This window comes from Merops nubicus, unplaced genomic scaffold (genome assembly GCF_000691845.1).
Source record: "Merops nubicus isolate BGI_N331 unplaced genomic scaffold, ASM69184v1 scaffold21673, whole genome shotgun sequence".
Lineage (NCBI taxonomy): Eukaryota > Metazoa > Chordata > Aves > Coraciiformes > Meropidae > Merops > Merops nubicus.
The window spans coordinates 18,011-33,151 of NW_008601252.1; the positions used below are offsets into that span (position 1 = coordinate 18,011).

Genomic DNA, 15,141 nt, shown 5'->3' on the forward strand with positions numbered 1-15,141 from the left:
GCAAATTTTTTAGGACTATTTATCATACGTTTGTCAAATACCCATCACTGTGACATTTTCTTAGCTACAGTATGTAAGAACTATTGCCATGCACAATTATATGTTGTGTACCTAATTGTGTACACACACGGTACTGTACAGTTATGCATTTCATTGGTCTCCCAGTACACAAGGTAGATGTCAGATCTGCAATATCTCCTGGGTGTTCCAAGATGGAAAAAGACATTAATATAGAAAATATTTCCTGAAAGTGTCTTAAACTGATCCATCTGTCTACTGCAAAGGAGAAGTCATTGTGTGCAGTGCAGAAGAAGTAAACTCGTCCAAATAGTTTGTATAAATTATGCACACATCTGAAGCACCTATACTTTATGTGAAAGCAAGTTTCAAATACCAATACACTCATAATTTTTTTTTACGATACAAAATAGCATATGCAACTTGAGAACACAGACCACTGCACACCTTGACATTGCAGACCACTTGTCCTCGTGCATTCTTGTGCTCACAATTAGCAATGACTTGCTCAATCTGAACCCGGTCAAAAAAATCCAGTTGTAAAGGCTCTGGAATGTCCTGACTGAAGTCAATTGAGTCCAGAATACTTAAGATCTTCCTGCGTACTGGAAATGTAAATCAATTCAAACTGTGTTCAGAAATATCAAGTGGAAAACAAAACCAAACAACAGATAATAACAATATAAGCCTAAATTACCTTTGTTAATCCAAATGCTAATGCTTAAAGTTTCAAAAGAGAGCACTGAATCTTCAGAAAGCACCATCAATCTATACAAGGAGCTTAAAAAGGTTTTCTAGTCTCAAATTCTTAATTTGTGTTATACTGTATTGTTCTACTGTTTTGTATTTGTAAATACTGGATTACACACATACACAATGCAAATTTCTTCTCCCAGATAAAAGCATGCTGGTTTTCAATGAGAACCACACAGTCTTTGGAGAGTCTGAGACATTGTAAGGAATCTGAAGTTACCTTCTGGGGTTTCATATTCTTTGCCATGAAAATACAAATGTCAGCCTTAGAAAGAGTCCCACTGATTTTACTGTTAGCAGTAAATTTAAGGACTGCCAACCTCCCACTTATGCCCCTCCACAGATACTTAAACACAGCCTCTTCTAACTTCCAGTGCAGTATTTTCCACTCACTCCAACCACCTACATCAAGGTTCCAAAATTCATATTTTTTCCCCATACTAAATAAGATTCTTCCGTGTACTGCTACTGTTTAGAAAGTCTATTATTGTCTTTTCCAAAGAGTCCTTTCTAGAGCTGGCCCACTCTCCATTCAGGATCAGAAAAATTTTACTGAGAAATAATCAACAGCTATAATACTTACCTTTGGAAGCAGTGTCGAAGTGGAGAAACCCACTGACTGATCGACTTTCATCTTCCATCCCTCCTTCACCATCAGCTGAATGTAATGAAACAATAAATAAATTTACCAAAAAAATCAAAGCAAAAATAACACCTATTTTATTAATATTGAAAGGAAAAGACGGAGAGAGTTGACAATTCTTTCACATGGAAGTCTAATAGAAATACAGACTTGACTGTTAATAAAATGAAAACAACACTTTATCTCACAGAAGCTAGCCAATTATCGTGTACAGATTAGACAGTACCAGAAATATTAAAAATACACCCCACTCTCCAGTATGAATAATTGGATGAACACTGGAAAGTGAGGGAAAACACCATACTGCTGCAGCCCCTTACCAAGTATCTCCCAGTTATTCCATTTATTTTCTTCATGTAGAGCTATTGCCACCTGTATCTATTTCTCTTTATTCATTTCTACTCTATTCTGAAACTCTGAAATCTTGCCTTTTTATTTAACATTGCATTTTACAACACATTAGGATGAAATATCATTTTTGTCTTGTTATAATGTCAAAAGCCAAGCTGTCCTGTAGGTACTATCTCCTGCAACAGAGGTTTAAGAATGTGTGAGAGACAGAAGTTAAGACTGAGAAAATTTAGTCCAAAACGGTTTACCAAGGAAGACCCTCCACCCTCTGTATACTGTAGCAACCCAAAATAAATTTTATATCTTTAGGGGTTTTTTTTATATATATTCTCCTCTCCTACCCCCTAAACTATGTTTATTTTTTTTATATCAGTGCATACACCAAGAGGTTTCAAATGTGAAATTCAGACAAAGAAGCAATGAACAAAATGATGCCTTGATTTCTTTCATTTTGGAAGTCTACAACCATCATCATCTTTCTTCCCATCTCTCCAGTGGCAATTCCAGACCCAATACCACAAATGAACTGTCACAAGCATATAGAGAAAAAAAATAAAATCAAATAAAGTCTCTATTACTACCACTTATTCAAGCTTAATTACACTCAATAAGTTCCTCTTACCCAAGTATGGTCTCACAGGCATATCATCAAGCAGCAGATGCAGCAGCCTCTGTGTGTGGGAGCGCTGGCGGTTCAGTGATGTCACTCGCATTTCTATAGCTGCAGTCTTCATCAGCCAAGACATTTGGTTAAGGATTGAAATCTCATGTTCTGGGTAGGGATAAGGAAACAATTATACAATTGAACATTAATAATATTATTTACTCCAAGGAAAGCATTTTTCATTTGAGAAAGCTTTTAGAAGATGTCATTAATTATCTGCTCACCATTTATTTACAAGACAAAAGGACTTGAGAGATCTGATAAAAGCCATTTCATGAACATGCGGTTGTTCATACAATTAAGAGTATTCATAAACAGAAATCTGGAAATAACCTGTACTAATCATCATTGTGGAGAATGCAGTGCTTCACGAGCAAATAGGGTCAGTTATAATTTCAGGGAAAATAAACAGGCATTTAACCAAAAATGAACTTTCATTGAAGTTGATAAGGCTTGAACACAGGTCTTCAAGGATCTTCATATTCTATATTCATCTAATTTGGACTCTAAGCTATATAGAATCACCTGAAGTGCTTTACCTATACCGGATAAAGGTATTCGAATGATAAGTTTACTGTCATTTAACAAAGGACTAGTGGTCAAGCATAAAATTAAAGTACATTTATTCAGTTTAAGACACCCGAGAAATGTGTTTTTAATGTTTCAGACCTACATCTATTGACTTAAAAATTAATACCATGGCCAAACAGAAGTTTTTTATTTAAAGGAAGGGAAGACACGAGTTGGTTACAAACACCAGCCTTCTATTCCCACAGTTCTTTGTAGCATTTTTTATTTTCAAAAATATTTTTTGCTGCAGCATAACCTAAAAAAAAAAAAAAAAAAAAAAACTACAATGGTAATTGAAATACAGATTAGGATTTGCTTCTGGAGACTTGATGTATTTCAAAACTAACATTCTTTTACCAAAGTTCAGCACCAATATTCTGAGCTTCCTAAACAGGCAGAGCTCAACCTTTGCAGAATTAGAAGGTTAGCTGAGGCAGTAATTAATTCAATTTAACAATGCTACCAAAGTTTTTTACAATTCCTAGGGAGTCAAAAGATGCACTGAATTTTAAGCATGCACACCTTAGCATTAAAATTACCTTTGATAGAAAATGGCAAATGCTGCAGCTGAGTGAATAAAAAATCCTGACTGGTTCTCAGATATCTCATAGTTGGACCCGATGTGTCAGAGCATGCACACAACTGATAGATCACCTGACAATCAAAAACAGTAGACATCCACTTAGGGAATTTAGTTTAAAAACAAACCAACCACCAAATCAAAAGATGTGTAACACTATGTTACTGTTCAAACAATATTACCTGAACATGGTACTTAAAACAGACATTGTATTATGACATTAAAAGGACTACCAGGAATCATCCAGTGGCTATTTTCCCACATGACACTACACAAGCCTTTCTGTTTGTTTAGCTCACCTAAAAATGGTGTTTCAGTCTCAAGGTTTGCCAAGACAGGAAATGTAATTCTCACACACACACACCCCCCTACAGTATAGCCTGTTTCATTTCTAATAATGTTTAAAATCCTCTCTTGGTTCCAAGGAATTTCAGCATGCTACCAGCATATATTCATTTTATTGTATAAGGTCAAACCTCAGCTACCTTGCTTGTTATGTCAAATTCAGCTGTCTTCACTATCTCACCCCCTCAGACATCCATACATTCATTCTGTCACTGCTACAGAATAAAGTTGATAATTTTATTGGCTTTCTTGGGATTATTTACCTCACTTGCTGTCAAACTGCAATACCAATCTTTTGTTTTAAAAAAAAAAAAAAAAAGTATATTGCCACTACAGGTTCAAAGGCTCACCAACAATATTTAGAACATTACTTTTATACACCAGTTCTAAGTTCTGACATGAGTACAGATTCTTTATTTGCTGGGCTGCTACAAGAAAATACTTATTCATAAAGAAAAAGGTAGAATGGAAAGAATTCAATGCATAAAAAAACCTGACAGAAGCATTTTAAAAATGAAACTATTATCAACACCATCAACCATCTGTCTTTACCAGCCAAGAAGTAAATATTATTTAGAGCCTATTTCCAGTGTATGCCAACAGAAAATATGCTGAATACCTGGTAACAGAGTTCTGCAAGATGAGGAGATTCCTGAACTGCTGTAGGCCCATTCCTTGTTTCTGTACCCTTCTCCAAAATGTTCAAAATAGCATGAAGGCAAGTCCGTGGGCAACCCAAGACACCTTAAGACAAAACAATTTCTTAGCATTCTTGGTCTTACTTGTCTCCATAGCAAATACAGGTTAGTACACAGAATTATGGACTCTAAATTTTTCAGGTACCTTGTGCTGCACTGTACTGCTCCACAAATCTGCAGCAAAAATATTTGGCAAAGTTTTTTCTCCGTTAGTTAAAATCAAGGAAGGAACTGTGTTTCAGCAATCATCTAATGAAAACTTTTACAGTTAGCCTGTAAGCTTTTGAGATGCTGGTGGAAGAGGATAATTTAAGGATTTTCTCTTCAGTTCCATAAAAAAAAAAGATATCAAATTGATTCTTTAATATTCAGCATGAGCCAAATGAAAATTTGCATTCTTATTCTTAAACTGAATATTCATTTGACAATTTCAAAGCGCAACTTTAGACTCTTGTCCTTACTTTATAATTACAGCCATTTTATGACTAATGCTCCTAAAAGTACCTGACACTGAAAATGAGGGGAACAGGGCAGAGTTTTTAATACTCAAGTCAAAATCCTGTCCTTTTGCATCTTCCTTTAGCCAATTAATGCTTTAACCAACCCAGAAAGATGTCCTGAATTAGTAAAGGCATAAATAACTGCAGTTCTTACAGGGAAAATCATCTTCTCTGTTTGAACACGTATAATTTATGCTCTAGTAGGAAATTACCATCTGGAGGGAAATGAATAAGTTAATATTTTTTCACATTATTAATGGGATAAGTCAAGGAGGTGTGCCAAACCCTTTCATGGCTTTGAGATAAAGTCCTCTATTACTGAATAGTATATGATAACTGTAAAATTATGTGGGTGCAGATCAGTTATCGGTATTGTGTAGCTATAGAATTTCATAATATACAAAACATAGTCTGCACTTGTAAGCTATGTTGAAGATGAAAACTGTAGGTTGGCATCTTTTCTCTTTTTCAATCTGTGATATATCAACTAACTTTAAGACTTTTTTTTCTCCCAAAAAAAATAAAATTCAGCTCCTATCTACCCTTTTATTTACAACTATGAAGGACTAAAAACTACTGGGCCCTAGTGTCCAATACAAACCTAAAAACAATGAGAAATACTCGTCTCTAAATAAGTAAAACAACATTTATTCAAACATATTTGTATAGAACATTGTCTAAAACAGCTGCAAGAGATTCCCATACTTCAGATTGGAAGGCACTTCAGGATGTTTCAACTCCAAACTACTGCTCAGTTACAGTATCAGAGCAGATTGTCCATGTCTTTACAAAGCTGGGTCTCAAGACTACACAACCTCTCTTCTGGCCAATCCACTCCACTGCTTCACTGTCTTCAAGGTCAAAAAGTTTCACCGTTACCAAGTAGCAGCCTCTCTTGTTACAATTTATGCCCAGTGCCTCTCAACTTCCACACACCTGTGAAGAGCCTGGCTTTATACTCTTATTAACTTCTCTGTAGGTATTTGAAGACTGATATTAGGTCCCCCTAATTCTCTTCTCCAGGTTGAAGAAGTCCCATTCCCTCAGATTCTCCTCATAGGCCAAGTGCTCTAGCCCCCTGACCATTATCTGTTGAATTTGCTCAAGTTTATTAATGTCTGTCTCATACTGAATATGAGTTAGAAGCTGAGGAGGCAAACAAGACACATACTAACACACTATTTTTCTCACCAATTTAGGAAATATTAGAAATGTCACCGCTGTTGCGTTAATGTTCTTATTTTCATATATATTCATATTTATAAATAAATACACCTAGCAGTATAATGAAAAAAAAAAAAAAAATTCACAATTTTGAAAATAGTTTCTCCTACAATGTTAAACAACAAAACTGGGTTTCTTCCCTATAATTAAACAGGACTTTGAGGAGGGACAGGATAGTAGTCAAGTAGCATAACTAGTTCAAAGTGACAATCTGCTTTCTGGTCCCATGTCATCATACATAGGTACTCCTAAAATCATCAAATCAGTTCCTTTGTACCATGGACACAACCACAATTGAGTCAATAAATTAATGTTTCACTTCTAAATTATCATTTCCTCTGCCAACTCTAGTTTCAAGCCTGTTCCAAAATCCAACTTAAAGGATCAAATCCTGAAGCTGTTTAAATGCTGCTATTTGGTTATTAACATATCTTTTATTTTAACTTTTGATGATTAGAACAAGGCCTGGTCCCTTATTCTTAACATTAGGAGGAATTGCTTCTCCCCATCAATTTTCAAATAAATATTCTCAGTGTTGGTAACAAAACTGATTAATTACCAGGTCAGCTTTCCCTCTTCATACCTGGATCTTGCAGATTCGTGGTGCTGACAGGTTTCTTTAGTTCAAACCCCAGGAGATACAGAGCAAGGCTGGGAGGACTGCACTCAAGTGAGTTGATAAGGAGATTCAGAATATGGATCCTTGTTTCATGATGGATTCTTGCCCGCTTCTTTTCAGGCTCCAGGTCTTGATTAAAAAAAAAAAAAAAGAAGAGATGAGGTGACTAATCAAGGGAAGAAATCAATTTAACAGAATAATCCTCAGGCCCTTCAAGTTAAGAGATAGGAAAACTAAGGCATCAACTTTTATTAGTACAGACATCAAAATCTCAAATTACTATTAGTACAGCTCTAAATAATATATCCAGAGCAATGTTAAATATCCTTTTCTGAAAACAGTTTGTAGTTGGCTTATCATACTGTGGACATGTCTTAACAACATTGGTGTTTTTCATTCTGTTAAAGGTCTAATTCTACAGAAAACTTAAGATATTTTTTTCTGACTTAAAACCACTTTCTTCACCTCCTTCATTAATTTCATTCTATGCAAAACAGTGTAAGCCATTTTTAAGAAGCCTTTTACATACCCTCATCTGCAGTGATTAATTCTTCTGCATCTTCACTGTCCAAACATTCCACAAATCCAGCCATCAGCTTCTGGCTAATACTCTGTATTCAACAATGAAAGTACGGAAATGGACAGGATTTTAAGAGTATTAAAACCAATACCTTTCATAATTCCCTTAATATAAGTTGACAGAAGTTTTAGACAAAAGTGATATAACCTAGCTAATCAACAGGACTTAAGAGTCATAGCTATTCCCAACATAAGTTAGCAATTAGCCACTGAAAAGAAAAAACTGCTGTTGTTATCCTCACAGGTTGAAGACTATCAAGTCAATGCCACAGTAGAAGACTTCTGAGAGACCGGTAGATAAAAGAAGAAATATTGTTTTGATGTATTTAATTTAAAGGAATACGTTTTCAGATCAACATTATGAAGCATCAGTATTTCTCTACCAGCTTCTCTTTCAAGATCCAAAGAAACTGGCACTTACCTGATCATGTGTGAAGTCACCAACTAGCTTTATCTGTATGTTGGAATTATAAGAAATACAACACAAAATCCTAGCACTTTCAAAAGCCAGTTCAGGATTGTTGTTTCCATGATAAAGATACCTTCAAAAACACAAGATTATTGTAATGAAATGATAAAATTATCAACAGTTGCAAGATTGCAATGCACAAATGAGAAATTAACACTTAGAACTAAAACATTTACACATCAAACTACATGAGCTAATACAGAGTGAAATTCTGTTTGTAACTTTAACATGAAGCACTTAACACTCCTCCATCAAAAGGAGAGTAGGCTGAATAGGGATAATCATCTCACCTGGAATTACCACCATTCTTTTTATCTATAATCTACCTCAAACACTGGTGGACAACTTAAACAACTGGTCACAGGCTCAAACCAGAAACATGATAGAAGATCTTCAGATCATGGAGAAATGAGTGTCACTGAAGACCAGGAGCTAAAAACTACTGCATATACACAACATAGGTGAGATAAAAAAATTAAAGCATCTCTAAAAGGAAGCTTTTTTTAACTCCTTGTTGTGTGAAAAAAGTAATATAAATGTGATACTATTAATCAGTGATGGTTTGTCTGTAAAGTTATTATAAAACCAACAGTAACACATTTCAGTGGGAAGTGAAAATCCTAGTTTCCCATTTGAAATGGAGTTTCAGATTACTAGCTTGGTACTTTTAATATTGTTTTATATACTTTAATATAGTTTTATATACTTTTATATAATGGACAATAATGTAAAACGTTTCGGTGACCAACAGCAGCCCAATTAAGACTTACACTCGCACTATGAAAAAAGTCTGAGGCAAACTGAAAACCATATGCAAGGGAATCACTGTATATCAAGCAATTGGAAAAAATCATGAGGGGGGAAATAAAAGAAGTCCAGAAAGAAGCACTATAAATGCAGAACCAAATCTTGCACTAGACAATATACAGATCATATATCCTGTGAAGATACCTCCCCTCACCAAAAAAAAAAAGTATATATATCAGAGATGACCTGTGCAAAGAGAAGCATTGGCTAGTAGAATTAAAGATAAAGGACCAGGATCCAAACACTTCTGTGCCTCCAGAACTCCTCCCTTCTCAGCAGTTTGCACATACCTAGCAATATTCACTACATGATCTGCCTTTTTAGTGAGAGGATTGATTCCTTGAAGCAGCTGCTCCAGTGGTGTGACAATAAGGGAAAGGTGGCTCTCCCGCAACATATCCATAAAAAGATTCTCCTTCTGTAGGGTTAAGTTTAGAAGTGCAAGGCAATACTGTACAGCTTTCTCCAAATGCTTCTTCCCTGTAGTGCACAAATACAGAACCATAAGAAAAACAAAGGAGCCATTACATACACTACGTTCATAACCGTCATTCATCAAGCCTCGCTCCAAGAAACAACTTGACAGTTGTCAACTACTAGGAAAACTCCTCCAACACACAACTTTTATATGCAAGAGAACAACACCAGGTTGAAGATATGCAATGTCAGCTCTAAATCATCCTTAGCATGCATTTTAACTTCACAGGAAAAAACAAATTCTATGCACATACCAGGAAAAGGAGCATAAGTATCAAGCTGCTTAACCCCTTCTTCTAGCAAACTAAGGGAGAGTTCCAGCATTGGGGACTCATTCAACAGATGGTACATCAAATTGAACCCAGGTGGTTTATATGCTATTATTTCTTCTCCTAAAGAGAGGAGGGAAAAAAAACAAACAAATGAACAAAAGCCTTCTTACAGAAAAGACTTCCACTACTGAAGCCAGCATGAACTACAAAACATAGAACTCCCCGCTGTTGCAAGCAACATCTAAATAGGTGAAACACATTGCATACAAAGTCTTCGGAGGTTTTCTTTACACATAAGCCATTTAGTCAACTTAGTAAGTTTCAGAAGAATAATTGCAATTACCATTACTTTTCAGTATATAACAGCACTATTTCAACTTTAACCAGTTAGATTTCCCCCAAGTAGCTCTGTCCTTGGATTCAAATCAACCCTAGGGCTTTATTACCACATTGGAACTATGTTAACTGGTTTTGCAAGACAGAAAAGTAACTGGGAAAATTTTAAATCCCCCTGAACCTGCATGAAGACCCTGGATAAAGGAAAAAAGCATTTCCAGAAATCAAAGCCAAGAAGGTCTACTGAACTCCTGATGCTCACAGTATACAAGTATTTGCATGATTGTTGAACTAGGTACACAAAAATGAGAATACTAGACCCTCAGAGGCAAAACTAATAAAAGGCAAAACTAATGTTTCTGGTTTATCTAGTCTCCTAATAAACTATGGTGCACAAAAGCAGGAGAGCATCAAGAAACTCAGCAAGTGAGAAAACAAAAAAGTACAAAGTACAGAGCACAGAGGTCTCCCAGACTGAGGTGAGCTGACTGGAGAGGTAAGTCTTAAAGTTGTTCTTCACTTCTGAAGTGGTTCTTATAGCTCTCTACTGCTACAAGCAAATCCACAGGCATCATGCTGACACTTCAATATTAAGAAAAAACATCGTATTAAAAAAAAAGAAAATCCACAGCTGAAATAAGCCTTAAATTTCCTTAAAGTTTCCATGAGGCAACTGCCATCTGCATTGTCTTTTTAAAAGAAGATTTGTCCAGAATTAAGTTGCTTCAGATCATAATTCCACTGCTAATGTCTACTCTGATTAATTAGTATATAAACATTATTGATACTAGTGGATATATAAAATACACTGACACCTTTAAATTAACCCTATGGTTTGTGGTGATTTAGATACAGACCAAAGAAATCCAAAGAAACAAGCCCAAAACCAAGGTGTCTTTAAGTGTCAAATGCTGCTCTTTAACTAAATCAGCAATGCAAGAAAGACAAAAGTCATCTTCCTAGTAGAGTTAAGGAAGTAGGAAATGGTGTACAGGAAGCTCTACTGAATTAACAACTGACATCCACTTGTACATGGACCTTTTTTTGGAACATCTTTCTATCTAGCTTCCCACCAGCTTACTCACAATATTAAACAAGATTACAAGACAAAGGCAAGACAGCAAAATAAGTTACAATTCCGTTTGTCAGTGAGCAAATGAACAAGTTAACCTTGTAACTCCACATATTGGTCCACAAAGTCTTCAAGTTGAGGTTCATAGTCCCGCAGCAATTTGTAAAACACTTCCAGAACCACCTCAGCTACTTCCCACTGTAGATAATCACAAAAAATTAAAAACAAAGGCCACACACAGAGTAAGACTGATACTGCAGCAACAAGATCAGGATGACAAAGAATACAACAGGCAGTGTAGTGATGGATCAGAAGTATGGAATGACTACCTAATTCTGAAATACTATCCAACAACATGAGTTATAACCTCATCATGTCAAATAATTTTAAAGTGCAAGCTTTCTTTCTGAAGTAAAATGGAACACTAAAACAGATTTATTGCCTATTTTAGCCTCTATTATACAATATACATGTTAGTATATTGAAACTACAAGCAATAGAGTTTTTAATAAGTATGCAGCAAGTAACAAAGCGTTACTAGCTTCCATGATACAGTTTAGCAAGTGCTTTCATCCAGAAAGATCATAAAGGAAACTCAAATTCCTTGGTTTAGCAAGTCAGAGGTAGTATCTGAAGTAGCAACGAGGAAAGGACAAATCTGACTTGTAGCTTTGGGCAAGTGATGTTCAGAAGTCATTAGCCAAGTAGTAGGGTTTCAGAATCCTGTATGGCAAATTGAAATTTAGCAATAATAAAAACCTTTGGGTTTTTTAAAAAGATATTTTATACAGGCTCTTTAGCAGTAGTACACAGATTTTGATGACCCCTGAGTTGAAAAATCAGCTGTTTACAGAATCAAAGCACTATAAACTGCTCCAGGTTACCTCTGCTGAATCTAATTTGCACAGCTTCTCAAACAGATCTAGGCCACCTCAACCCAGTGCCACATCATTTTAACTACATCCTAAAAAGGATTTTCAAAGAAAAATTACTTTTTCAGCAGCTCTCCGATAAGCTCTGGTGCGGAATCGAAGAAACACAGCATCCCTGAGGAACTGGAGATAGGGATCAAAGCCTGGTGGGCGGAGACCTGCTCCCAAATTGGAGGGGAATGAACTCTCCACTAGTGTGCTGATGAGCCGACAGAAGGCACGGGTTAAAGGATATTCCTCACATCGGGACTCAATCTCATTAAGTTCAACCTTCCCAAGAAGACAGAAAAAAAAAAAAGAAGGGAAAAAAAACAAAACATTTTGAAGGAGGAAGAAACGTGTAAGAACAAATAATATAAGGGCATCGTTGGTGAATTACTTTGCAGTGAAATGACTGCTGCATTTTTGTCTACCACGAACAAAGTTAAAGCCATGAAGTGACAGTACTGTCATTTCAGTTCAGGAACACATTCTTAATTCATTTCTGAGCTACTAGAAGATATTCCTCAGCATTTACATAGTTTGCTTTTATTTATCCCTTCTATTAGAAATGAAGCGGGCTGCACTAAGATGCAGCTAAAGCAGGGCCAATTTAGGCAAATAGGAACTCCTTAATAAGAATTGCCCATTACAAATTTGAGGGTTTAGATGCTGCTCTGTTACTAGTACAAAGCTGCATTAGATTCACAAATAGATAAAATTTCCAGAAAGTACAAGCAGGCCTAGAAGTAAATTAAAAAGCAGTAAAACGGCAGCACCTATTCCAAGGGTTTCCTGTGGACACAGCAGCAGATACAGCATCTGCAAGTGTTTCCTGAACTCCTATGCAGATGGTCAGAGAGGCTGCCTAAGTGCAAAGAAACCCTTACCTCAATACCAACAGCTTGTCTCTGGCCTGGACTTCTCACAGTTTGTAGTATCTTTAAAGCAGAAAGAGAAATGAAAAAGAGGCAAATACGGTTCACATTGGTTACGTCAATCAGAGTGCATCTCCATAGAACCACAGAATTGTTTAGGCTGGAAAACACCTTCAAGATAGAGTCCAACCGTCCATCTTTTCTATCAGGACTAAAAGGCACTCAACACTCCTTAGCTGTAAGAATGAGTTTTCTAAATTCTCTTAAAAGGTCAAAAGCTAAAATATTTCTTAGGCTGGATTATATGTTGTACACTTGTATGCTTCTAGCCTTACATCCTCAAAGATCTGCATTGTGTTTATTGTTAAATGAAACAATCAATTTTTTTTTTGTCTTATATCAGCCAGGGGAAAGACATTTCCCTTGTTATCTCTTACAACAGTATATTTTAAAGAATATCAGTAATTAGAAAGCAAAGGTGGTAAGCATTTAAAATACTACTATTTTAAGACGTCATTATGTTTCGGGTCCATTTATTAGTAATTAACAATAAGCCAGCAGCTGCAGTTGCAGATGCCTCAAGTTCTCCCAAATAAAACAGCAACTAGTCTGAACCACAGTACACACTATAAAATAAGCCCATCCCTTTCCAACTTTTGAATTAACAATACTAAGAACATTTTCATTTGATATTGATCTTCCCTAGGCTTCATATTTAGTATTTTTCTCTGAAATCAAGACTGAAGGGAAAAAAACTTTTTAAATGGTGGGGCTTTAAAATACATTCCAGCATTTCCCATCTAAATGTGAAAATCAGCAACAACACCCTGTAAATCACAATTAACTTCCTCTGAAAACTATATCCCTAAATGTGGATCTTTTGGCCAGTTCCTTCTTTCTATGAGCACCACTCACACTGGAAGAATATTACACACACAAAAAAAAGAAATGTCCAAATAGAAAAATATATAACATGAGGAACATTTATTACTGATGACATACACTGAAGAAAAAACATACTGAACATAGGACTCTCTCTTGGAAAACCTGAATTTATGTAAAATAAGTATAGCCAATTAAATCTCCAATGCATAAACCATATTGCCATTTTCAAAATTATTTCCAAGTAAAAACTATATAAACTAAATGAAAAAAAAAATACTTAATGATAACAAGAAAATGTAGAAGGAAATGCAATACCATTTCAAATATGCTGACAATTTCAAGTTGGAATGTTACAGTTCTAAGCACTGAAAATTCTAAAATACCTGTGTATATTCCAGGGACTGCCAGAGTGAAGCAGCTATTTCAGGAGATTTTCCAAAAGCCGCAAGTGTTTCTAGTAGCTCTGCTTTCAAAATAGGAGGAATGCTGCACTGCAGAAGTCCCAGAATGACCACTACTGGTGTCCACTGAGGGTGCTCACAAAGAGCCAAGCGAGCGTTCTCACTCTATGGAGTTCAATAGAAAACAAAACTGCAGATTATTGCTTTGAAGATTATTCATCTCTTACAATTTCTAACTCACAGTTCAGTATCAGCAACTCTAATTTGTATATGAAGGTACACAAAACATCAGAAGACAGCAGATCATTCTAAAGTAAACAATTTTAATTAAACAAAAAGGGCAATTTAATGACTCACAAGTACTAAAATTGTGCCTATCCATGCAGAAAAATTATGTGCATAATATAGGCTTCTTACAAAAATGCAAAATCAGTTGTTTTGGGGGTGGTTTTTTTGTATGTTTTTTTTTTTTTTTTCAGTAGATATATTAATGGAATTAGTCTTAAAGAAGCTTACATAAATTTCTAAGTACTTACACTCAGACTGGTAGAGTAACTTAGTATTTCTATACTGAACTTACACTGCATTTGGACATTTGCTAGAAACTGGCAGGACTTTAAGTCTAAGAGCAGGGTCATCATCAATGTAAACTCATTTGAATCTGGATAGGAACAAACCTCTAGCCTCATCAAATGATAATTCCCTGCATCCTAAGAACAAATGTATTTCTTTCCAGGTTATGGTTCGATGATGCCAGAAAATATAAGTTTGAGAAATCCTTTTCCCCCTCAGTTTTCCAACACTGATATGACAATGCATGTAGGAATGCTCCATTATCACCACCACCAATGATGATTTTTAAAAAGCCTAATTAGTTTCACCGATCTGTCTCATGTTTGTGCTTGCAAAACCAGGGGTATCTCACTACATCAGAAATTTTAGGCTGCAGAGTCTAAGAATGCATGCTAACCAGAGTTACCCAAACAATTCACAATACTAAATCTGCACTGCAGTTTTATTCTCTTAGGATCCTCCTCCAGTCAATTCATGGCACATTTTACACTCTCAGTTTGAGGATATTTTAAAGCT

At 35.7% G+C, this 15,141-nt stretch overlaps 1 protein-coding gene across 1 annotated transcript in view; it reads right to left on the reverse strand.

Annotated features, from left to right (window-relative positions):
- Positions 1-15,141, reverse strand: part of NUP205 (nucleoporin 205kDa) — a 48,970-nt gene that overhangs the window by 16,756 nt on the left and 17,073 nt on the right. The window contains exons 14-27 of the mRNA XM_008937947.1: positions 14,035-14,217; positions 12,779-12,829; positions 11,970-12,179; positions 11,076-11,175; positions 9,552-9,689; positions 9,111-9,300; positions 7,966-8,086; positions 7,495-7,576; positions 6,930-7,094; positions 4,544-4,668; positions 3,539-3,653; positions 2,388-2,537; positions 1,355-1,429; positions 466-623 (exon numbers count right to left, since the gene is read on the reverse strand). Coding sequence (XP_008936195.1) covers positions 466-623; positions 1,355-1,429; positions 2,388-2,537; positions 3,539-3,653; positions 4,544-4,668; positions 6,930-7,094; positions 7,495-7,576; positions 7,966-8,086; positions 9,111-9,300; positions 9,552-9,689; positions 11,076-11,175; positions 11,970-12,179; positions 12,779-12,829; positions 14,035-14,217 — 1,863 coding nt within the window. The remainder of the gene's footprint in view (positions 1-465; positions 624-1,354; positions 1,430-2,387; positions 2,538-3,538; positions 3,654-4,543; positions 4,669-6,929; positions 7,095-7,494; positions 7,577-7,965; positions 8,087-9,110; positions 9,301-9,551; positions 9,690-11,075; positions 11,176-11,969; positions 12,180-12,778; positions 12,830-14,034; positions 14,218-15,141) is intronic.